This window comes from Eleginops maclovinus, chromosome 14, assembly GCF_036324505.1.
Source record: "Eleginops maclovinus isolate JMC-PN-2008 ecotype Puerto Natales chromosome 14, JC_Emac_rtc_rv5, whole genome shotgun sequence".
Lineage (NCBI taxonomy): Eukaryota > Metazoa > Chordata > Actinopteri > Perciformes > Eleginopidae > Eleginops > Eleginops maclovinus.
In genome coordinates, this window is record NC_086362.1 from 11,379,976 (window position 1) to 11,405,662 (window position 25,687).

Sequence of the window (25,687 nt, forward strand, 5' to 3'; positions counted from 1 at the left end):
CCCCCTCTTATGTGTTTTCAGGCAGGTGTTTAAAGACGCCCAGGGCAGCCTGGACATGGATGGCAAGTTTTCTCCTCTCTACCGCCAGGACAGCAGCAAAGTCTCCAATGATGACATCATCAAACTGCTGACTGACATCAGGAAGTGAGTCATCACATCTTCTGCTATCTTAGCCTGTGCTTCGAAACTAGAGCTCAGAAACACACTGCACATACATTTTTAAAGTGGCGTTGCTTGAATAGCATTTTGTGAAGGTACAAAGATTGCTTCTTGTTCTTATTTTAAATCTTTTTTTTCCTCATCAGACCTGAGAAGAGCAAGCTTCAGACCATCCCTGGACAGCTGAATGTCACCATCGAGTGTGTCCCACCTGACTTCTCAAGTATATTGTTGTTCCTATACACTCCCCATATCCTAATATTTGTCTAGATGGTACAGTGAAGTTGAGTGCAGCGCTAATAAAACTTGCAATAAAAGCTTTGAAGCTTCCTGTAGTTAGCTGCCCACTACCTCTGAGGAATGTCGACAACAGTAGAATAACTTCAGTTTCTTCCATCACAAGAATTGCTATCAAACAATATTAACAGTGTTCCTGTTCCTAAAATACAAACGGGACAATAAAGAACAGGATGAAAAAATACATGAGCAGGTTAAGGTGGAAATAAAATAAATAGTCTAGCAAAATAAATAACCGAATATATAAATAAATTAGAAACAAATATAGTAGGTGATCGTATAATAGGGGGAAAAAAATCCAGAAATTCTACAAAAAAGCAAGTATAATAACATTTAAATGGTTATACTAGAGCAAGCACAGTTTACATATGATATGACAATAAAGGAAATAGCCCGCCATAAATTTGAATAATGAGAGGAAACATGCAGTAGATTGTCAGGCCAACATAAAAGTGAGTTTTAAACAGCTGCAGATGGAGAAAGGCTGTTCCAAATCCAGGAGGAGTTCTTAACTCACAAGTATCCAGAATAATCTTAAGTTAGCTCTTGGGATGGCACACGAAACGGGACAGAGCAGCAAAGTTTTCTCCCTAACTTGTGCACTCTGTCCCTGCAGATACGGTCACTTCCTCTTACGTTCCCGTCAAGCCCTTCGAGGACGGCTGTGAGCGGGTGTCAGTGGAGGTGGAGGAGTTCCTGCCAGCGGAGGCCAAGTACAACTACCCCTACACCTCCTACAAGAACCAGCTGTACGTCTGCCCCCTGCAGCTCAAATACGACAACCAGAAGTCCTTCACCAAGGTGTGACACCTGCTACACACAGTGAAGCATACTCCAAATTGATATGGTGTGAAAACAATTATTCGCTCGACTTTGTGAATTACCTGACTGATGTCTTGTTTCCTCCACACCAGGCTAGAAACATTGCAGTCTGCTTCCAGTTCCGAGATTCAGATGAAGAAGGAGCAACCTCTTTAAAGGTGGGTTTAATGAACTGTCATATAATCTGCCTATGTAAGTAATACACGCATTAGTGTTGTGATGTAGGAGTGTATTCACAGGTCATTTTTATGTGAAATCTTGGGCTTATAGTGGAAATATTTTCATACAAAGGTCAAATATCAACCGACTTTCAAAGATTTTAGGAAGCAGTGTCTTCAGATGATTACATTACTCCCAGAATATTCCAACTTTTCATGTCAAATGTAAAAGTATTTAGGACATTTTACAGCATTTTTCTTTTAACATTCACTATATTTCCTGAAATCTCCAATGCATAGTGATATTAGTGGACCATACAGGAAACAATACTTATATGCATGAGTAGCAAATAATAGCAGAAGTAAAATGGCAGAAGATGGAATAAAAAGATAAACAAGCACAACCTTGATTTTCAGCAAAGGTCTCGGAAACAATAACTGTCATATAAACGTTGGGAATGTCCTTTGAGAGATTTGATCGAAAGCGAGGCCTCAGACACACTCTTCTTTTTATTGCTTTTCACAAAGTGAGGGGCCAGAGAAGGAGAAAGGAAACGCTCACAGAAGCTGCTTATTACAGCTGGCAGGAGAAGATAATGAATGGTCACTCTTTTTTTTCCCTCTCTCTCTCTCCTCATCCTCGCTGCTTCTCTCCGGCCACACATGTCAAATATTTGCGGGTGGAAAGCGTCTTCAAAGCACCGTGGATTGGTTTTTCTTTTCACTTCTGCAGAGAGCGGGAGGAAAACACAGTTTCTTTTAATTCAACCAAAACATGCCCTTGATGCTCTTGATAAAGTTCTCAGCCTCCAGGATAATACATCAGATACAGTGAGTCGGATTTCAAACAATGCTGGAAGTACATGGAGGACAAAGAGCAGGAACCAGCAGCACCCATGTCTGGTTCAGTTTGTGCATGACTGGGACATCAGATAAGAACCTGGTTAATCAGAATTCCCATCAGCTGTGTCTGTAAGAGCCCCTGGATGTGTTGCTTTTCCGTAGTGGTTCACAAACCGCCGCGCAGCGCCTGCAGTCCTACCGTCCCTTGTGTCTGCAACAACAGATCTTTACTAAAATCTGTGTAATCCTCCCTCCTCCCCTCCCTCTTCCTCAAACTCCAGCTTCTTCCCCAACTGAGCTGAGAATTCATACGCTGTCCCCCCTTCTCTGAGCCTCTCCTATCCTCCAGCGTTTTTTTCTTTTTCTGATCCCATCAGACTCAATTTGCATCCTGAAATCTGTCCTTCCTCTTGCCAGCACTGCTCATTATTCTTCATTACAGATGACTGCAACTGTTAGTATCGTCATTACAGTATCCAACCAGCCATCAGGACCACAGCTCTGAAGATTTCCCTCCTTTTTTGTCTCCCCTCTGTGGAAATATTCTGACCTGGTCAAGCATGACTTTACTCTACAGATATACACAGTCCTAGTTTGAGGGTGCATCAGCGTGTCTAGTTGCCATTTGGATAGAAACACAACCACTTCTGTCAACCCACGTGGAGTAAAAGACCCGTAACTGTTCTGTGTTTGTTGCTTTATTATTATTATTCAGCAAAGGAGGGAAGCCTCTCTTTATAAAAGGCACCCAAATGCATGAGGTTTTTAATGATGAGGCCCAGGTTGGGTAATGTACTTCGATAATGCTTTCTTTGTTTAATCTGTCGGAGCTTCAAAGCCGCACACGATGAATGGCCTGCACCCTCACCTCCAAATATTGTCACTAAACACAGATTTCTGAGCTCTTACTCACCGCTGTGGCCCCCGACATCAAAGGGCCAGAGTTGATGACTGACTCTTGGTGCTTGCTTGCCTTTCAGTGCATCTATGGCAAGCCGGGAGACTCCCTCTTCACCAGCAGCACCTCCGCAGCCGTCCTGCACCACAATCAGAGCCCGGAGTTCTACGACGAGGTGAGATTACATCATTATCCTCACACTTTTTCCCCCTGGGGGAAGCGCAACAATGAAGAAACTCTCCCAAAACTTCTTACAGCTAGAGGCAGTCACTGTGGTCAAATTCCTCAACCAGAGATAATCCCATAAATCAGTCACACACGCACACACACGCACGCACACACACGCACACACACACACACACACACACACACACAAACGAAGTTGGGCTCAGTGAAAGAAGTTCGGTCAGGTTAGTGTTAGCGAGCTGTTGGAGCAGAGGTGCGGGGGGCATATATGATCAAACCGATTAGGATCTTAAGAGTGCCTACCAAACACCCGCATGCACGCTCTCTGGGATTTACCTCCTCCTCTTTCAGCTTCAGGCACATCATCGAACATTTCTGCTCCAAAAACAAATGATCTTTAACTTTTTACATATTTTGCCTTGATTTTTTTATCCTCAAAAGTTTATTTTAATATACTTTAAACTCATAGAGGCCATAGAGAGCCTTACAGGATGTCACTATCTTACCTTTACATTTCCCAAGATAATTGAACACACCAACTGAAAGATTCATACACCTGTCATCAGAAGTCATACTTCTTAAGCAGTTTGTTGCTCAATAGGTCTGTTTTAGTGGAAATTCAGTTTAATGTGTCACTTCCTGTGAGAAAAACCAGCACGTGTACACAGGGGATCAAACATTTATTTGATCTTGCTGCCCCCTGGTGGATAAGAGTTTCTACTTTTATTTTAGCATGCTTTCCAGGGACACACATACTGTATCACATGTCAAATGTGGGTCCAAGTGCTGAATTCCACTAGAATCTTAGGTACTCAATATGAGTTCACGTCAAAATACAGACTTATAGGTAAAGATAATTATATCTGTGCAGTTTTGGACAATTGAGAAAATAGGATGCCTGAATTTCAATGAAGTAGAAGATACACTCCTTTACAAATCAAGGAAACACAACTTTAATAGTTGTGTTCCAATATAGAGTGAGATTAAACATGTTGTGTGGTCACATAGATGCTAATGCTTTCCAGCTAGCTGCAAAGGGGGTTGGTAAATATGTGTCGGTTGATGAGTTAAAATCCATTTCACTCAGAAAAAACATTTTAAATATGACTACAAAAGCCTGAGCATAGCATCCGCAACTTTTACAAGCAGTGCTCTGTATCATATATAAACCTGTTCCCATGGGTACAGGTGAAGATCGAGCTGCCGGTCCACATTCATGAGAAACACCACATCCTCTTCACCTTCTACCACATCAGCTGCGAGTCCAGCAGCAAGGCCAGCAGCAAGAAGAGAGAGGGGGTGGAGTCCCTGGGTGAGTCTCTGTCTATAACTGATTGTATATGTGTCCTTTAATGGATTAAAAGAAAGGAAAGGAACACATTGCTGGCTACAGATTTCATGTTCTGAGGGGATTTAAATGTTTCTATAAGGACAGATAGGCCAACACTGCTATTTCCATGTGTTCCAGTGGGTTACTCCTGGATGCCTCTGCTGAAGGAAGGGAGGATGCAGTCAGTGGAGCTGCAGCTGCCTGTAGCAGCCACCTTGCCTCCTGGATACCTCTGTCAGGACACCAAGAAGGTACTATCCCATTCCCTTACACAAAGACTCAGTGACCCCCATAGAGATGAGGCATACTGGTAAGACTACATTTAAAGCTATCATAAACGCAGAGGATTCGATTTAAGGAAAGAAATAATCAGATTTGTAAGGTATGCTGGTAAGTGCTAAGTAATGCCCCCAAAAATGTCTTTTTCTAAGAGCTGAGTTTGTACATATGTAATGTCTTCATCAAACTACTCTGCCCTTTACATTTTATATTTGTATGCAGTCCCAACCGGACATTAAATGGGTGGAAAATGCCAAAATGCTGTTCAAAGTGAAGACCCACGTGGCATCAACAATATATGCTCAGGTACATCATTTGTTCTTCAGTCATTCTTTGAATTTCCACAAAGATATAAAGCATGCATTAAGGTAGCTGGTTTAAAGAGAGCGTGTTTAGAAATGATGGTTCTATTGTTCGGCTTCCTCTGCAGGACCTGCATCTTCACAAGTTCTTCCAGCACTGCCAGCTGATGAGAACGACATCAGACGGCAACACAGCAGAACTCATCAAATACTTGAAGGTGAGTTAATGTCAGGTAGTGCTCGGTCTAATTTCCCCTCAGGAACAAGATATGGTCTTAAACTAGAACAGTGAGTCAGCAGGGGGGAGGTACAGGTTCCCTACATGAGGCTTACCTTCTGAGGAAGAACTGATGGGCAACAGAGGTAACAGCATCCTGGTAAACCACCTTTTCCCTCATGTCTCAACAGGTACCAAGTTGTTTTCTGTTTTTAGGTAGGAATAGAAGTTTATCACTAAGATACTTTTTTTTTAACCGGAAAAAACTCTCTTTTTTCTTGTATCGATGAACACACTTCCGCTTTAGGATGTGATGAAAAGTCATTTCAAATAAATGAATTATTCCTTATCTTGATACATACATAACATGATAACACACAAAACAGTCTTGTGGCCAGATGAATCATTACAACAATAATCACAATTTCTTAGATGGGGAGAAAAAAGGATCAAAAACTGTTCCTGGCAAAATCTGTTTCCCACAAGTTAGTGAGTCATAGACAAAGGACCAAAATAGTTTGAGGCCAGACTAAGAAAAATAGATGACCAGAATATGTTTTTTTGTATTCTATGTTAGGTGTATTTGTTTTGAAAATAAGTCTCCTGAATAAAAAGTCAAGGTTTTTGACCCCAATTTCCAAATTCAATATAATCTGTAAAGGCTTTCACACATTTCCTCTTTAAATATGAACGTTTTACATTGTTTTTTTCCCTTTGTCTCCACCCCTATCTCCCGCTCTTATAGTGCCTGCATGCCATGGAGACTCATGTCATCATCAACTTCCTACCAACGGTGCTAATGCAGCTGTTCGGGGTGCTCACAGCAGCGACCAAAGAAACGCACGAGATCGCTGTCAATTCTCTGCGGTGAGTAGATCTCTTGTGCTATTTGATTATTTTATACTGATGCAAATGCTCACACGATAACACCGCCCTGCTTCTATGCCTCCAGTGTCATCATACACATCGTCTCCAGATGTCACGAGGAGGGCCTGGAACACTACCTGCGCTCTTTTGTTAAGGTAACACACCAACTCTGATACAGGGGTTATTCAATCAAAGGATCCTGGAGTTGATTTTCTTTTCTCTTCTCAGTATGTGTTTGTGACCAACACCCCCGCCTCAGGGAACTCAGTCACCACACATGAGGTTCTAGCCACCGCCATCACAGCAACCCTCAAACAAACAGCTGATTTCAACACCAGCAACAAACTGCTCAAGGTGTGTTATTTTCTATCTCTTCACTTCCTGCCTCAGTCCAGTTGTAGTACCATTATTGGACAGCAGGGGGCATACCTGCTCATAAGATGGTATTTAAAACAGTTTGTCGCCTTATTTTGTTAAGTACTCTAACTGCATTCCTCTTTCCCCTCTTTCTGTAGTACTCTTGGTTCTTCTTTGAAACAATGGCCAAATCCATGGCCCAGTTTCTTCAGGAGGGCAACCGCATAAAGGTGGGTATTAACTGATTTATTTTGAGTGATCAAGATCGTGGTGTTTTTCACATCACTGTTTAACAATTCGAGTCTTTGCTTGTGACACTACCCAGAATTGAAATGTCCACATCTGGCATGGAACCCGCAACGATGTTACGAAACATGTCAACACATTTAAACAAACCTTACAAACACTCAAAGATTTAAGAGGAGACCCGTAATGAATCACTGAGCTGTGTGTTTATTCCATCTTCTGATGCCTGGGTCTGCACTTCATCTGGGTTTTAACCTTCAGTAATCAAAGTGATGACAAAATGCAATCTGTTCAAAGAAACTCTACACTAGGGTTGTCTGTAGACTTGACATATGTCTTAGTAATGTTTTGGGCTGTTTGACATATTAAATGAACTATCATTACGTATTTATCTCGATCATTAGATGCTGCGGGCCCAGCGCTTCCCAGACAGTTTCCACCAGGCGCTGCAGTCGCTGGTGTTGTCCATCATGCCGCACATCACAATCCGCCACATGGAAATCCTGGAGGAGGCTCGCTGCATCAACCTGAGCCTGGCCAATTTCATCAAGGTCTGCAAAAACAATAGTAACACATCATTTAACTTCTGAAGGCTGTCTGATAGAAACTGTCTTACAACTATTCTATCTGATCTGTGGACAAAAAGTTTAAAAAACTGCCCATGTTGTCATTTTTAACTCAACTCCAGAACACAACATCATAATCTCAGCCTCAAAAATGTATTTATTTAGTCTGGGATCACCTGTTGTTGGTGCCTTAGCAGTATACGTGCTAACCATGCTCTCTCTCCTCAGAGGTGCCTGATCGTCATGAACAGGGGCTTTGCTTTTGGCCTGATCAACCACTACATGTGTCACTTCGGTCTCAAAGATCCTAAGGTACATCCTTTAAGTCAGCCAACACACCTGCACACCTTGAGGCTATGGAAAAGAGGTCTATAGAATTTGGTTTATTGCCAAGTAGCTTTTCACATTCAAAGAGTATTCTTAGTAGAACAATAGTGCCTACATAAAAAAAAGTACTCAGATTTTATACTGAAGTAGGGTTGCAAAGGGGGGGGGGGAATTGCCTGTAAGTTTCCGGTAAATTTCCATGGGAAGTTAACCTGGGGAATTTTGGAAATATTTCATATTGGAAACTTTCCATGGGAAAAATGGGAACTATGGGAATTAATGGGAATTTATGGCAACTAACTGGGAATTAATGCAACGGCATGAACAGATATATAGTTAGGCTAGCTAAACAACTGGAATGATCTTCAAAATATCTTGCAGGAGGCAGATAACAACAGCATCACATTTGAGGTAGCTATCATCTTTATAAGAGTGCCCCATAGATGCTAAATGAAGTGATGCTAGCTATGGCTTATTTAGCATCTAAGTTATCAGCTAGCTATCTACTAGATGAATACATCTGTATGTGATATTTGCAATTTAAACATAAAATAAATATATTACCCCATAATATCATCAAACCTTACTTCACTTTGTGTAGTCCACAGGTTCAAATGTGTGGCTTCAATAGTCTTGTACTTGGGGCTCAAAAGTGTGGTCCAGTCTTCTAGAAATCATATGTGCATGTGATGGAGGAATAGCATGGATATACTTGAATGGCATCTGTTTGTTTTAGTCAAGATTATGCTAAAATATACTTTCCCCAACTATATTTAAGTTCCCTATAAAGAGCCAACCTTCAACTTAGAAAATTCCCAGTTTATTCCCTTAAATTCCCATGGAAAGTTTTATTCTTTGAAAATTCCTGGAACTTTGCAACCCTATACTGAAGTAGAAGTAATACATAAAAGTAGAAATTCTACAAGTCCCGCATTCACAGTCTTTTTTAAGTAAAATACTTTTAAAGAGTTAAAGACCTTTCATTTAATAAATGTTCATATTAAATAACTGCAAAATATTTATGAATGAATGTGTTCATCAAAGCTGGTAAAGGTGGCGCTTCTTTAAACCTGAGTCTAAAATATATTGAAATGTTATAAGCAGAAAACACTGTACAATCAATGATAACATCAACACATTTGTTAAAGAAATGTTAATAGACAAGAACAGGAAACAAAATACTTTTATGAAAAAATATGTAAAGTATGAATGGAAATGAACTGAATTGCAGTGTCTACATCAGCAGCAATATTTGAATGACAAATTAAACACAGAAAGCCGACAGCAGGCGTTGTATGAGAAGCGCTATCAGCGGGGTGGAGGATTAAGCTCAAAAACACTGCCCAACATTCTTTATATGTGCGCTGCAGCGGTTGATAACATTTGCATCATGTTTGTCTGTTTTTTTGGCACAGGTGCTGACAGAAATGAAGTTTGATTTCCTGATGTCCATGTGCAACCACGAACACTTCATCCCTCTGAACCTGCCCATGGCTTTTGGGCGCACCAAGATGCAGAGGGTTCAGGGTGAGCGTCAGTTAGAACACCTTCCCTTTTGAATGCATTGTGCTTCACGTGTACCAACTAAGAAGCTATCACATGACCCATCACCCACCTGACCCACATCCACCACACTGATCACCCTCTTTTAACCTGCCTGATTGTTTGGCCCATGCATAGACAGATCTATAAATAAGCAGGTGGCAAGTGAAACCTACAGTACTAATTATCAGACTACACCTGCTAAACAAGTTTACCCAACACCTGTTTACACATGTTTACCTAACCACAAGTGAAAAACTGGAAATGCTGCATGGAATTCACTCCCAATATCTTTATTTTTACCCCCCTTCCCCTCTCTGTTTTTTTTGCTCGTGGTCAGATTTTATTCCGTATGCGACGGAGCTTTTTGGCCCTGTAGGTAGGTGATGTTCACCGCGCCATACAGTACCCGAATGACCCCCGTGTTTGCTGCCGTACGCAAACCAACTGCACTAACCATCCTGTCAGCTCTCGTAGGAACCACATTCACTTCCACTCACTATGCTAATCCTTCACGTGCCTGAGCCTGTTTGTTGTCCAAGGGCAGGAGCTTGGCTGTTGTGGATATCAAGCCGCCTTTTTGAGACACTAGACCGCAACGTCTTTCAAGATACTGCGGTCTCTCTCTTCTGTTTGTGACTGTTCTCTCTCTCTGCCTGTCTGCTCTGCAGAATGCAGACTTTGGCTCAGTTCCACGCCTGCATTGCCTGATGTTAACACAGCATTTTTGTGAAAGTCATTGTCTGTGTTGAAACAGACAACTTCTCCTTTCTAGTGGCTGTGGTTTATCTCTCTTCCCTGACTACACTGTACCGAATGAACATTTATAACATTATACCACCTAATGTGGGCATTCGTCAAGAATGATCTTGATTTCTACCTTTTTGCTGTGGTGTGTAGACGTTGCACTTTGAATGACTGAATGTTTTTCACAGTCCGCCTCTATTACATTTCAACTCACTGAACAACGATTTTATCGCATGCACTAAGAAATATACAAACACTGATCAATAGAAGTGAAATAAGCTAATTGTATTCACTGAACAACTGTAATACAACTTCAACAATGAGAAACTGCATCTGTTTACATCTTCAACACAAACACATTTCACAAAACTATTTATCAGATTTTAGTCATAGAAAATTCTCCTTAGTAGGTAGTACCTAAATCTTAATCTCACAGTATGTCCCAAAAAGACATGCTGTTATCATGCTTTTATACTGACTTTCCCTGTTTGGCATAACACAGAGCAGAGTTTGGAGTTCAGCCTGACGGAGGATTACTGCCGTAACCACTTCCTGGTGGGCCTGCTGCTGAGGGAATTGGCGGAGGCCGTGCAGCAGGGACCCGAGGTCCGGCAGCTGGCCGTGAGCGTCCTGAAGAACCTTCTTATTAAACACGCCATGGACGACCGCTACACCGCATACAAGGTGAGGGGTCGATGATAGAAAGAACAAGGGAAGAAGAAGCAATTTAGTCATACCTTCAGCTGTCAAAACACTCACAAAAAGGCTTTGTGTCTATTATTACAACCTCCCCTTTCTTTTTGTTCACGTTTGATTTCTTAATAATGTATCGTCATAAGCACATTGTCCCCTATTACCACTGTGCAACCCATTTGCATCAGAAACTCGTCGTCTGGTACTAAAAGTTAATATTTGATATGACACATGACACAGCTTCACTATGAACATACAATGAACTGCGGTTTAACGTACCTCCAACAAGATACCAGAGTCTGTTATGCAAAACGAGGCAATTTTTAGAATGAAGGAACATACGATAGCAGCTTGACGCAGTCGGCTCATGATCCGACCATAATAATCTCTTAACACCGGGCCTTTTGTTCGCCTATGTAACCTCATGTGATCTCACAGCTGTTAAATAATCTGTGCATTTATTTAAAAGAAAAAAAGCTCATGTGTGATATTTTTACTTTCAGAACCAGCAGGCCCGGATCTGTTTGCTGTACCTGCCACTTTTTGAGCTGCTCTACCAGAATCTGAAGCAGCTGTCTGCCCAGCCGTACACCTCCAGCCCGGGGCATGGCTTCAATGTGAGTCCCCTCAAACCCTGGATTACCACAGCAGGGTTACACATTGCTTTGTTACCTGCTTTATAATCCAATTTTCATCTCATCTTAGAAGTCATTTTATTACATCAAGATAAAGAAAAGTGTCTTTGTAAGGTGGAAAGGAACTAAAATACAGAGAAACATCTACACATACCACATCTTTAAGGGTCCACATTCCGCTCATTTTTAGGTTCATATTTGTATTTTATCTGAGAAATCCCCCAATGTAATTCCAGCAATATTGGTAATGTAACTATTGACATCCGACATCTTCTTTCATCTTGTGTTTGTGCAGGGCGCCAGAGATGACCTGATATCCAGCGGCTACACAGACAGCCGGAGGATCAGCACTGCAATCGACAGAGAACATGGTGAGTTCGGAACCGCAGAAAAGACCCAGCACCCGTCGCATCTAGCCTCTTCCTGTTTACAGATCATCCATTAGCATGACCGCAGAGACAGTGTTTACGTTACATTAGCAGCACTCTCTCTGAAAGCAGCAGATACATGCCACTCAGAGCGAGCTGTACTTTGTTGATTTGTTTCTGGGAAATGGGCACAACAAGCCTCATAGCACTTACACAAAGGCTGTTTATAAACAGGCATATCATTTACTACTGACCTGATCAGATCAAGATTAAGGTAGCAATGATGTCCCAACAAAAATTCAGTGTAGCAGACAACATTTGTGCTTTGTACAACATAGCATCTTCTTTTCATAGATTTGATTAAATTTTAACTGTTGGACTGTGATTGTAAGGCAATCCAATACTGCGTTCCCATGAAGTCACAGGACACGGATTAAAGTCAAAAGAAGATATTTTGACCTTTACAATTCAGTCAATCAAAAATGTTTTCTCCCCAGGGACAGAGCTAGGGTTTGCTTCTCAGACTTCACAGTACCTCTCCAGAGCCACAGAATGGTTGGTTTTATCCAGACTTGTTTGAGTGCCAGATATCATGTTGTTCACAGCATGCCAGTAATACATAACTTAGGGGTGTGTCCGTGCTTCCAGTGTCTTCTATTGCATCAAATATTAGCTAAAGTACATTTGTGCTTGAGAGAGAATCAATAAAAATAACATTGACAAGAAAAAACAATGGGGAAAATGGGCGAGGCGTACAACACAAAACGTTACAAATGACCCTCCAGTTAGTTGTTGACAATTAATATATAGTATGTATAAGATTTGTTACCTGTCAACTATATTCTGTTAGTTGGTTTTACTTTTCTTCTGGTATTTCAATTGTTGTTTTATATTTGATAGTTTTAATGTATGTTCTTTTGTTGTGTAATCCCTGTCTTCATGTCATTTCTTAAAATGCAATAATAATAATTGAAATGAACCTGCTTCGGCGTTAAACAATACTTTGCTGTTTTGGCTTTAGGTCTGCCCGCTCAAAATGGCCATGTTGTCAGGAGAGAGGACTCCAGGTGCTCTCTGTTTCTGGACTCAGGAACGGCAGACAGCATGGAGGTAAACACAAGCTATTAAAGAGTTAGCTCTGATTGGATTTAAGTAGGGTTGTATGAGGTACTCATCCATAGTCAGTTATTTCACACTTTAAACTGTGGTAAGACAAGGCAAGTTTATTTATACAGCACCTTTCAACACAAGGCAATTCAAAGTGCTTTATGAAAATGAAGACATTAGGAGCATTAAGAAATAGTCCAGCATAAACACATTAAAAAACCGCATTTAAAAAGAGTCATTAAAAAGCAAAGATAATAAAATAAACATAACAGGTATAATAAACAGGAATAAAAGTTTCCAGAGGTATTGTCAGCGCTTTACTGCTAGTCTTTTTGCTCCAACCTGATCCCATGGTACTTTTAAGTTTCCCTGAAACTGTTCCTCTGACTGGAGGTAGGAACCTTTCTGGTTGCAGAAACAGACAGAAGTTACCCAATGTGCTGTTTTCGATTATGGCAGAAGAAAATATATTTAACCAACAAAAAAATCATAATAAGTGTGAGCTATATTTACTATACTTTTACTGTTTAACCTGGCAGTTTTTAGTCTTCCGCTTCCTTGAATGGTTAGTTTAGATTTTCCTAAATCACATTCAGTTACCCGTTGCAAAGGATTGTGTATTTAAGAAAAATCTGATTTGTTCTTTTAATCTTTTTGTTTGAGATAAAATTAGTTAAATAACCAGGCGCTCAAGCTCATGCCACGTAGACACACTGTTCTGTAACCAAATCTGAAGACTGCACAGTACATTTAACAAACCTTGGTGGGAATGATGTTTAAATCTCTGTATTGCTTTTGAAAAGGGTAGCATTGACGTCACAGTGTGGAGTATCTCTCCCTCTGATCACTGACCAAACATAACAAGCCTTTCACTGTTCCTGCTGTGCAACCTCGGCACATTAAACGAGATTAATCCTTTTTTATCTCTCTCCAAATACTACCATTGTTTAAATGTCAATATTATTTTAATCCAGATATGCTGAAGTCGATGTTTCCGCTCTCTTTTTTTAATAAAGACGCACTGCAGTGGATTATTTACCATCTATATAATACATATTTTTATTACATTGCAGCACACAAACATTGGTTACTTGTAAAGGGTGATTTGAATAAAATATTCTTGCCCTTTGTGTCCATTTTTGGCCACAGCTTGGTTCCCTAAACATTACCCATGACAATAAACTACTCTGCAGATTTACTCACAGAAAATGTACTGAAAATATGAGTACAGCAACAATATCAAGAGAGGACAGGGGGACTTTCAATTTTGCTTGAATAGCTGAATCTACACAGGAGTAAGCTTCACACTCACTGCACTGTAAATATTTGTCTATCCCACATAAATTTTGTGACATTTTCTTCTTCTTGACGGAAATGTCCACCACAAATAAACTGTTTAATCTTTTTCCAGTCACCTTTAGTAAAAACATGACTTCCCAGCTGTTTGAGGAAATTACCAAGCATCTTCTAAGAATTAACTTTGTATATGTGACTTGTGTTTAAAGACCTCTTCAAGGGAAATGTGTGGCTGTATGTCACACACAGGATAGGGATGGGCGATGAAGTGTAGCTTAAAGCTCAAATCAGTTACATTTGTGAGCTAGGTGGTGCAGTTTTTAACCTTGAACCGAGACTTTGTGTAAATACATCTAATACAAAAAGGCAAATATGCTTATTTTCTACCTCCGTGGATTTAAACATCTAATCTGTGTGTGTGTGTGTGTGTGTGTGTGTGTGTGTGTGTGTGTGTGTGTGTGTGTGTGTGTGTGTGTGTGTGTGTGTGTGTGCAGCTGCAGAGACGGTGCTCCACCATGAGCAGCAGCCCCGCGCCTCCCATGGGCAGACTGGGACCGTACGAGATTAAAGGCCTCCTGCTCTCCTTCCTGCACATCGTCAAGACCTTGTCAGAGGGTCAGTGAAGATCTCTGTTCCTTCACCACACACAGGATATGACATCAATGTCCCGTCTGTTATTTTGGGATAGCCTCCACGCAGAAACTTGGCACAGCATCACATAAACAAAGAATTAAACGACAGATTTTCAGCCCCGTCTTGGACGTTTACTGGATTCAGCTTCATGAGGCCTCTTAAATCAACATGATGTATTTCTTCAGATTTGACAACACATTGATTGATTGAATTGTATTTCCTTTACTGCACCAAATACTTTCTTTGTGTCCACAGACACTCTCATGGCCTACTGGAACAAAGTCGGCCCTCAAGACATCATGAATTTCCTCAGTTTGCTGGAGTGAGTAGTGAATAAAAAGGACATTCAGTAAAATGATGTTCGGCTAAAAGACATAATCAGATGACATTTCTAAACTACCACCTACTACTAGCAGGATTACAATGTTACCTAAAAACTAAAAAGAGCACACAGTGTTTGTTGTAAAAGGATCCGATTGTATTTCTCCTCTGTTTTTGGGAGTCAATACGCCCACTACCTAAATTACTTTTAGTTTTTGTCCATCTCTTTGGTTCATTTTTTCACTTTTTAACTCAGTAGTTGAACTTATATGTTCATACAATATTGTGTGTGATCTTAACTGTATGTATTAAACTAAGACAGAACATTTTCTGTCAGCTCAGATTTGGTTATTTCTTATTTAAACTGTAGTTTGGGCTCATGTGTTTTATGAATGTGCTTAGTTAATGGCAGGTACTAAATATCTCCCAGAATTCTTACAGTGCATTGGCTTTTACAATGTTTACTTGCCAAACAGGATTTCATCAGCTGTTGATTGGCAAGTGTTGCAAAAGCTGACTTGTAGAAACGATAATTGTTTTGTCACCCAACACAGTAGTCCTCTCAACAGACCACCCGATAGAATTTCTCATTGCTTGATAAACTTAAAGGTTCTTGGAAAAAAAAAACGGGACTGAAAAAAAGTAAACGAAGCATCCATGAACATTTCCACCTCTCCTGCTGATACGTTGTATTGTTTCTGTCTGCAGGATCTGTGTGGTTCAGCTCCGTTACATTGGAAAAAGGAACATTGGCCGGTAATGCCATCATTAGCCTCTGACACCTTTCATAACATTTACTATCTCAAACCACGCTAATGACACATTATCACACCTTTTATTGACTGTTGTTGTGTTTGGTGTATCAATACATCACTCATTGTTTCTGGAGGATCATAAGTTACATAATTGTCCGTTTTCTTAATGTAATAGCATGCAGGGTTTCTGTCTGTCTTTCTGTAAATAAAATGCCTCTCACTCTGGATCTATTATTCATACAGGAGTCAGGAGATTTGTGCGTCAAAGTTTTTCTCATCAGACAGGAAGTCTCAGACCATGCCAGCTATGCGCTGCAACCGAGCCAGCCTCATGCAGACAAAGTCAAACCAGTTCAGTACCCTGGAACCCTCCCTCACCCTCAACATAGGTAACCACACACTTATGCAAACTTTGGGTTACACTTTTATCTAACGTGTGTCTTCCTTACCTATAATGTCCTAATGATTTTCACTTGGCAGTTGGATTTGGGGAACCAAAGTGATAAGAAAACCACACAGGTTTTCAATGCAAAATTAATCTCCCTTAGCCATACCTTTACTTAACGGAGGTCTGGAGAAAATCAAGCACAAACATTGTTAGGAACACACTGTAAGCTGTTGTTATCCCCAGATCAAACACAGCTTCACCAATACACATTATCATGATGTTTACATGATTGGAGAGCAGCCAATAGGCAGCTATTCAGCACATTTAAAGACTTCATAGTTAAGCTTCAGGCTTTCTAAGAACTATGCTAAACACACAGAATGTCACTGATGACATTGTGTGAAGCTGAAAGGAAAGATTAATACAGCAATGGGTAAGTCCACACTGATAGCACTTGCAAGACAAACTTGCACACATGCTAATTGTTATTTTTTTTAAACCTGAAAACAAGTTAAATTGTGTAAAATGCTCCTTGGGAACATTGGTCCCCTTTAACTGTATAAAAAAGTTTTTGTATTATTATCTGTGAAAAAACAATAGTCATTTATCTTGTGAACTATATTAAAAACTGATCATTTAACAGTCCAGATTCAGAAATAGCAGTGCTTAAATCCAACAAGATAAACATCCCTAACGTGAGAAATGTATGTTTTTGTTAATATATAATCTGTTCTGTGAAGCAGCTATTCAAGTACACTTTTTTCATCTGTGTGTTTTAGGGACAGGGTCGTCCGAAGCAGAGATCCACCATCAGGCTGTGCTGGAGGGCAACATCTCCACGGAGGTCTCCCTTAGCGTCCTGGATCTCCTCGCTCTTTTCACCCAGTGCTTCAAGGTCAGTGCACACACACACACACACACACACACACACACACACACACACACACACACACACACACACACACACCGGACACAAGGATCAGGATGGCGTTTCTCTAGGAAATAATGTAACAAAGTGTCTCCGTGTGACAGACCCAGCTGCTGGACAGCGACGGTCACAACCCCCTGATGAAGAAAGTGTTTGACGTCTACCTCACCTTCCTGAAAGTCGGCCAATCAGAAGCGGCCCTCAGGCACGTGTTCGCCGCGCTCAGGGCTTTCATAAACAAGGTATGTCAGCACACATCGAAAGAGAGTCCCTGTTCAAGTAAAGAATGTGCTTTATTTTCTTTGGACACTGCCTACCAACATGTCCACTACTGGAAAACAAGCTCTACCCCAGTCCTTCTCTGTGTTTGTACTATTTATAACATCAAAAAAGAAGGGTGTATTGAGCCAATTGTCATAAACAAAGAGACCGGAGGCACATCATAAATATCTCTGTTTGTTTGTGTTGCTGCTGCCTTGTTCCCACATTCGCATAAGGAGCGATTCATCTTTAGCTTGTGTATTTTTAGGTTTGTTATTATCAGATGTCATTCAGGGAGTAAACTCTGACTCTGATCTCAGAATCGCAAGGGATATATGAAGAAGTGCCCGAAGTGGAGCAAGGGCCAGGCATTTCTATAGTGAAGTTATCTGATCAACTGTCGGTTGCATGGGTGGTGAATCATAGTACCGGGGGAAGTTGTTTTAGCATGTTTTATTTTTTCTGTTATAGGATTGGTTGGAGCCACTAGTCACTAGTCACCAATAATTAGTTCCTTAAAAGCATGGATATATACAAATTCCGTGGTTATCCATCTTATTTCCCTGAAACATAGGGTAAGCCACAGTGATGCCCTGTGTAACATGTCCTTTATATTACCGCACACTGTAGCTTAACTCAATTTCACACGCACAACAGCAAGAATAGTCCCAAACCGACGTGTTGTAATTCGTTTAACCCTTATCTACACAGGGTGGTGTTATGGGAGCAGGTAACGCTCTGTTTTGCATGGCCTCTCACTTATGTGACATGTAACATTTTGGGGTTATTTATTGATTTTGCATGTTTGAGCACTTGTCAAACATACTAAGCAGGAAGTGATTAAACAGTCGTTCTTCTCTTGCGCTATTTTATTTCAATTCTGTTTGTTTTTGCTCTGATTTCCTTTTTTGTTCGTTTAAAGTCTTTTATATAGATTTTCATTGCCATAACTACACAGTAGCTACTGCGCATAAAAGATAAAGATCAGATAAACTTTATTGATCCCAATTTGGGATTTCTTTTGTCACAGCATGAAGTAAATAATATAAACAAATATCATAAAATAAAAACAATAAAGATACAAGACAATAAAACCTTTGAATCATCTGATGCAAAGCTCCTTTCTAATGTCTCTGCTGTCCTCCCTTCATACTAACAGTATTACTCCTAACCCCTGCCCTTAAAAAACCCTCACATGTTGTCCCCTCAGTTCCCGTCGGTGCTGTTCAAGGGCCGCGTGACGCTGTGCGAGGCTCTGTGCTGCGAGGTCCTCAAGTGCTGCGTCTCCAGGATGGGGTCTCTAAGGGCCGAGGCGTCCGCCCTGCTGTACCTGCTGATGAGAAACAACTACGAGTACACCAAGAGGAAGACCTTCCTACGCACACACCTGCAGGTAGAGGGGGTGTTTGTTTTGAAGTAGAGAGAAAGGAAGTCATGCCTCTAAAGATCCCTCCTGGGAACAATCTCTCAACATCCCACAGCCTTGGGTTAAAAAGATCTTTCCTGATCTCACCACTCATATTCAACCTTGACCTTCAGCCTTTTTGTCCACACACACTCTTCAGGGTACTTCAGATGCTTTCATAATGCAGGTGCAGAATGTTAGGAGATTGTTTAAACACGCACTGCCTTGCCGAGTTTCCGGCCTCTCCGCTAGCACAGTAGCAAAGTGCCTTCCAGCTTTCCATTAGCTCTCACTTTACTCAAAACATATACAGTTTGAGTATTTGCCGTGGATCTGTGTTTACCCTATTTTTCTTCTGCTCCTTAGCCAGCCCACTTTTCTCTTCAGTCCTCGTTCTTCTATACTATCCCCTCACTGTGCTTGTTTGCCTTCTGTCCAGATCATCATCGCTGTGAGTCAGCTGATTTCCGACGTGGCGCTGACCGGCAGCTCCCGCTTCCAGGAGTCTCTCTCCATCATCAACAACTTTGCAAACAGTGACAAAGCTATGAAGGTAAAGTAGAACCAGAAAGTCAATCACAACTCTGAATGCAATATGATTTAAATAAGAAACCATGTAAAGAAAGAAGTTTATTCAAAATCATGTTCATTTTCTGGACATGAAATTTTTCCATATTAGCCGGTGCCGTGCTATCCAAGCCAAGAGAGCATTCAGACCAAAAACTGCAGGGAGTCCATCTGTGATCCATCTGTCTCTCTGTCTGTGTTTACTCTCCTGTGAGAGCAGCCACTGGACACGTTTTGTAAAACCCTCGCTCGCATTGTGAGATTAAATACGTGGCGTGGCAATACGACTGATGTGTTTCGTTTAGACTGTAAATATGTACGAGGTGAAAACGATTGATTACAGATTCTCTTACAAGGAGGCCATGTAGAGGTACTGATTTGGTGTCTTAAACGTATTGCATACTGCTGCAGAATCAACTGCAAATAATGTAGAAACAAAGTGGATCTCAGCGCAAACCACAATAACACCACTTCGAATGCATTAACTAAGACATATGTTCACAGGAGTCTGTTGCCCCTGAGCATGCTCGGAGGCTTTCCTACACAATCACTTGATCAGCACTGTAATGTGAAGGATTATGGTTTCGATCCTCTCTCATTGCTGTCTTTATTTCAAAATAAGAGCGCACTGTTATTGAAGATAACGTCCCCTAAGACTAACAAATCAATACTTAAACCGCACTTAAAGAATTTTAAATCAGTGAGACGATTTAAAGCTATCTATCTAGCCTGGACATTTAAGGAACAAGGTGTTAGTTTTCTCCTAAAATCATGTTTTCGCATAACTGATTTAACACAAATTCCTTTCTGCACGAAACAGTCCACGGCGTTCCCCTCTGAAGTGAAGGGTCTGACCAAGCGGATCCGCACCGTGCTGATGGCCACGGCCCAGATGAGGGAGCATGAGAAAGACCCGGAGATGCTGCTGGACCTCCAGTACAGCCTGGCCCGGTCCTACGCCAGCACCCCCGAACTGAGACGCACCTGGCTGGACAGCATGGCCCGAGCACACCTGAAGAACGGAGATCTCTCTGAGGTAACAACGGGAATGAGAAATCAAGCACCTGAGAATTATTGCTATCAAAACCATGCGTGCAAACAGGAGAAGAAAGTCCTGGTTCATTTCAAATAACAAGCAAAATCAGTAAAACATGCACCATAGAGTATATGAAGCTGATCACTTTGTTTGCACCCACTCATCCACTTACAACAATAATCTGTCAGGACACTTAAAATAATTTATGAGTGTTAAAGATATTTTTCATCGGTTATGGGCACAGTGGCAACAGCAAAGCCAAGAGCTGACAGAGTCTCGGCCCTTCTGCACACTCTGATGTACACAGTGAGTCAGTCCTTCAGTGTCAGGTTTCCAAGCCTGCAAGGTTTCACGGAAGCATTACTCACTGTATCACTCCTGCTCCTATACTGCAGCAGACGTATAAATGCATGAATAAAATACATACCTTCGTAGTATATACATTTACTGCTGCACTAGGACACACGCTGGATAAAGCACCAAAAGGTCAACGATGTTTTTATCTCGAAAATAAATCAGAGAGTTCAAGTCGAGGTCTTTTTTTATTTGGTGCAAGCTGCAATAAAAAGTGCATTTATGCGTTCAAAGAAAAAAAAACATCAGCTGGTACATCCTATTTTGGTGTAAACAAGAGAGACACTGGCTAAAGTCTTGAACACTTCATACAGTCACAATGATCCAGTACTAATGTTCAGATTAAGGGGAACTCGACTTGAACTTGATGGACTTCACTTAAATTAACTAAAATAAATAAGGACGGATGAAATCTTCACCTGGCTGCTCTCTGGCTTTCGTGCTTGCTGTTCTCTGTTCAGCTGCCACTTCAAATGATAGGTGTGGCTGCTAGATGTGAGTCACAAAGAGTTGACGTGACATGAGCTTGCAATAAATCAATCACTCTTGATGAAATATTTGCATGTAGAAATAACAGCTGCAATTTCCCTTCTGCTGTTGTCCTGTTTACTAAATCTTCCATTCCTGTGTTCCTGTTAGAACATGTTGACTGAATCCTGTTGTTGTTGTTGTTCTCCACAGGCGGCCATGTGTTACGTTCACGTGGCAGCGCTGGTTGCAGAATACCTGTACAGGAAAAGTGAGTCCCCCCCTGCACACCTGTGTGTGTGTGTGTGTGTGTGTGTGTGCGTGTGGGTGTGTGTGTGTTTACACACACACACACACACACACATACACTTACACCCACAAACACACACACTTTTTTGGCTCACATAAACTGTAATCAAACACAAAGCAGAAAACCTGTTGAATGAGGAAGGAGCCCAGTAAAATAATCAAATTGCCGCCACACATAGAGGCTAAGTTACATCCTAAAGCGAGGCTCTGAGGATGTGGCGGTACACGTCGTTGTAAAAAACAGCTGACTTGTAACAGCATGAGCATTGTGGTCCTGGGACATTTGTTGATAAAAGACACTGTTGGTCCACTGACTTGTGAGGGACAGCATGCAAACACATATACAGTACTGTTACACCAGCACAGCGACATTCAGCAGATGAAGCGAAACCTCCTGTCAAATACTCAGCGTAAAAATGTGCACCTTTGACACATGTCAACGGAAAAAGATAGTTGTTGGGTTCAGCAAACAGTTGATTGACATCCAACAACAATATTATAAATTCTTCACCAGAGGCAGAATTCTGTATGCAAAGGAGCCTGCCTGTAGTAATATTTAATCTTTCTCTGTATCACCTGTCCCTAGAAACCAGTTCCTCAAAAGTAAATCGGTGTGACAGTTTAAAACAAGTGAAGCATATTTTCATTGGGAATTCAACAAAAGGCAGCACCTTATTGAATTAACTAGTTTATTTTACATTCTAAATGCATTATTTAATCAGGAAATACCACATAAATCCTCTTTTCAGACCAAGAAAGCACATTAAACACAGTCAGCCTTACGATAACAGGTCACAGCATGCCTATACACAGAGCCGAGCCTATTCTAGAACTAAAAGTATTTGATAGAAAATATTGCTTATTTGACCTGTATTTAAAGTATTTAATTTTCCTTTTCTTTGCTTTTTACTTTAAAGAGTTGTTCCCGAGCGGCCTGGCAGCTTTTAAGAAGATTACCATCAATATCGAAGAGGAAGCTGCTATGAGGGAAGACACCGGAATGCAAGATGTCTATTACACCGAGGTATGGCTGCTGCACTTTCATTTGATTTCTTGCATATGACATTGCAAGGAGTAGGAGTTGTTGTTGTTGTTGTTGTTGTTGTTGTTGTTGTTGTTGTTGTTGTTTTGGTTACATCAGCATGTGAACAACGCATAGCACATGAGTAAAGAAAAAATATCTATACAGTGTAATAGAAGGAAAGAAATAATATAGATAAAATCATAATAGTACATTCATAAAAAAGAAAGACATCTATCAGAAGAGTACCTATAGAATACACAATACAAAAAACACAAAATAAGTCAGAATGCACTATAATAGACCAACCTACTACCAAAAATATACATAGGATACCATTCACAGTTAAGTTGTTGCCGTTTTTTAATGAAGGAATAAACGCAATTAGTGATGGCAATATTTACTCAACGCAGATACCCTTATTATTCTACTATTTAACTCGGGTTTTGGTTTAAATCCTAATCGATCGTATTATTCTGTAAATATGGTTCAAAATTCATTTTCTATCCCCTTTTTAGGAAGTCTTGGTGGAACACTTGGAGGTCTGTGTGGAGGCACTGTGGAAAGCCGAGCGCTATGAGCTCATCACGCACATTGCCAAGCTCATTATCCCCATCTACGAGAAGCGCAACGAGTATGAGGTACGGCCCTCAAACAGATATTGTGATATGATAAACATGCAGCCACTGTGTCTTGCTTCTCTCGGCAAAGCCATTCATCCACGTCCCCGGCCTCACTGAGGTCAAGTATTCACACCTATGTAAGGACTAGGCTTTGCACAAACATTTTCTTGATCTAAATACTCGTTGTGAAACGTTTGCTCTACTTACTTTGGCTTCTGGTGGATTGCTAATGTGTCATTTTACCTTGTTTGCCTTTACTTACACAACAAGATACCTGGCCAATCATTACTCAAGCTGATCTGACTTTCTGATTATTAAACCTGTTCTTATCAGGCGCTTTATATAGCACTTCCTTGTTGCTCTTGGAAATAACATCAGGGTGGGGTGTGGACTCTCATAGGCTTTATAGAACACGTTTTCTAAGGATGTTTATTGGAAATAAACATGTTAGTTGTTCTATCTTCATGCCGTACAGTGTGGTAAAAATACTTTTGATGACACCCTCAAGCCGTGCTCTTTATTTAATTTTGCCAACATGTGCATGCTCAGGCAGGTATTTCTCCCTTATTTAATAAATGTGATAACTTCAGTTCATGTTTGTTTGCAATTGTCTGGATTTGACAACTGAAAGGCCTGTTATTGCTCCTGCACACACTACTCAGTCACTCCAATAAAACAGAAATGACATCTTGCCATCTCTCTGCTTTTTTTTTTGTTGCAGAAGCTAAGCCGACTGTACGACACCCTGCACAGAGCGTACAACAAAATAATGGAGGTGATTCAATCGGGCCGCAGGCTGCTGGGTACATACTTCCGAGTGGCTTTTTACGGACAGGTGAGTTCCAACCAGCAGTTTCAATGAGGACTTTATAAGGTTGGAATGACAAACACACTCTAGTGGATGCTCACAGGGCGTCCAAGTCAGGATTGCATTTAAATGTAACTTATTACATGGCTTAGTTGGATACTCGATTCTGATTGGTGAATTCAGACTTTTCAGAGGTTAATATGAGTTGTAGGAGCCATGAAATGTAAACTATTGCTATATTTTGTTTTATTATCAAATTAGGTTTGTATTAGTTCATATTTGGTTAATGGTCTGTATTATTATTATTTGTGTGTGTGTGTGTGTGTGTGTGTGTGTGTGTGTGTGTGTGTGTGTGTGTGTGTGTGTGTGTGTGTGTGTGTGTGTGTGTGTGTGTGTGTGTGTGTGTGTGTGTGTGTGTGTGTGTGTGTGTGTGTGTGTGTGCGCGCAATGGGTTGGTTTGTTTGGGTCACATGGATATGGGCGGCACTTAGGAATTAATCATCTGTTCACCTGAGGCAGTTGTGTGTGTGTGTGTGTGTGTGTGTGTGTGTGTGTGTGTGTGTGTGTGTGTGTGTGTGTGTGTGCAGAACAGAGGGTGACGACAGGGTCGTTTTATTTTTTGTTGACCGCAAACTTTACGATTACTTTGATTATTATCATAATTTCTTGCCTGAAATTGATCCCCTCAGTAAGTCATTTTTTTTTGAGCCGGCCCGGCCTCAGCCTCTCAGCGACTTATTTGTTCTTTGAAGTCGCTATAATGAGTAGTACAGACCGCTGTTAGGCACTGTAATGACCTTTGCTATGGAGGATCAAGAGAGAGAAAGGAAAAATGGTTGAAGACGCAGCGCTTGACGTCAGATAAATCACCAGAAGCAGACAGACAGGAAGTAAACACTAACTGTGAACCCACTTGGACAGTCACAGACAACATCAATCAGAGCTGCTTTCATTTTAAATGAAGTTGTCGTTGGAGTTCCAACAGAGCAGAACAGAGTTTTATTTTCTTAGTGGAAGCAATACCATCTTTTTTAAGTCACTAAAATAATTTCGATTAATGTCGGCATTATTGAAAAAAAGAACATCCTCACTGCACATTGTCCTTTACTTAGTATATTCATTCAAGTACTGTACTAAAGTAAAAAATGAGGTACTTGTACTTTATTTGAGTATTTTCACATTATGCTACTTTATACTTTTGCTCCACTTGCAGATTTAGGTTATTAATAACAAATATTAATCAAGACACATTATGATATAATATTGTTGGTCAAGCTACCCAGAAGTGTAGAAAGTAAGTCAAATAAACTCCTCGTTTACCAACTGAAGTAATGAAAACATGAATACAGGAATCATTGTAACAAAAATAATTTAAAATATCTTGTGCTTAAAAACGCCATGTTGCATAAGGAGCACTTTTATTGTTGCTGCTTGAAGTCTTTTTTAATGCTAATACTTCATTCAAATGTATTTATGTACAATTACTTACTTGTAACTGAGTATTTTCCCCTGAAAATGTCTGACTTTATGTTGTCACAACCTAAAACGTGAAAAGAACTCCACCTTTT

General features: G+C 40.7%; 1 protein-coding gene across 3 annotated transcripts in view; it reads left to right on the forward strand.

Annotated features, from left to right (window-relative positions):
* The window catches only part of dock11 (dedicator of cytokinesis 11), a 50,324-nt gene that overhangs the window by 16,461 nt on the left and 8,176 nt on the right, over positions 1–25,687 (forward strand). For 2 of the 3 annotated variants that reach the window (XR_010167306.1, XM_063900665.1), the window contains exons 15-48: positions 22–144; positions 306–382; positions 1,073–1,257; positions 1,371–1,436; positions 3,260–3,352; positions 4,552–4,675; positions 4,832–4,944; positions 5,195–5,278; positions 5,403–5,492; positions 6,237–6,358; positions 6,444–6,513; positions 6,587–6,712; positions 6,874–6,945; positions 7,366–7,512; positions 7,756–7,839; positions 9,270–9,381; positions 9,737–9,775; positions 10,646–10,827; positions 11,340–11,453; positions 11,767–11,842; positions 12,861–12,949; positions 14,737–14,857; positions 15,131–15,197; positions 15,905–15,952; positions 16,195–16,340; positions 17,119–17,234; positions 17,372–17,509; positions 18,739–18,921; positions 19,373–19,486; positions 20,321–20,536; positions 21,572–21,629; positions 22,585–22,691; positions 23,207–23,329; positions 24,033–24,146. Coding sequence is in view for 2 of the 3 variants with exons in the window: in XM_063900665.1 (XP_063756735.1) it covers positions 22–144; positions 306–382; positions 1,073–1,257; positions 1,371–1,436; positions 3,260–3,352; positions 4,552–4,675; positions 4,832–4,944; positions 5,195–5,278; positions 5,403–5,492; positions 6,237–6,358; positions 6,444–6,513; positions 6,587–6,712; positions 6,874–6,945; positions 7,366–7,512; positions 7,756–7,839; positions 9,270–9,381; positions 9,737–9,775; positions 10,646–10,827; positions 11,340–11,453; positions 11,767–11,842; positions 12,861–12,949; positions 14,737–14,857; positions 15,131–15,197; positions 15,905–15,952; positions 16,195–16,340; positions 17,119–17,234; positions 17,372–17,509; positions 18,739–18,921; positions 19,373–19,486; positions 20,321–20,536; positions 21,572–21,629; positions 22,585–22,691; positions 23,207–23,329; positions 24,033–24,146 (3,739 nt within the window). In the remaining variant the exon portion in view is untranslated. The remainder of the gene's footprint in view (positions 1–21; positions 145–305; positions 383–1,072; positions 1,258–1,370; positions 1,437–3,259; positions 3,353–4,551; positions 4,676–4,831; positions 4,945–5,194; positions 5,279–5,402; positions 5,493–6,236; positions 6,359–6,443; positions 6,514–6,586; positions 6,713–6,873; positions 6,946–7,365; positions 7,513–7,755; positions 7,840–9,269; positions 9,382–9,736; positions 9,776–10,645; positions 10,828–11,339; positions 11,454–11,766; positions 11,843–12,860; positions 12,950–14,736; positions 14,858–15,130; positions 15,198–15,904; positions 15,953–16,194; positions 16,341–17,118; positions 17,235–17,371; positions 17,510–18,738; positions 18,922–19,372; positions 19,487–20,320; positions 20,537–21,571; positions 21,630–22,584; positions 22,692–23,206; positions 23,330–24,032; positions 24,147–25,687) is intronic. The other variant, XM_063900666.1, reaches the window with a different exon arrangement.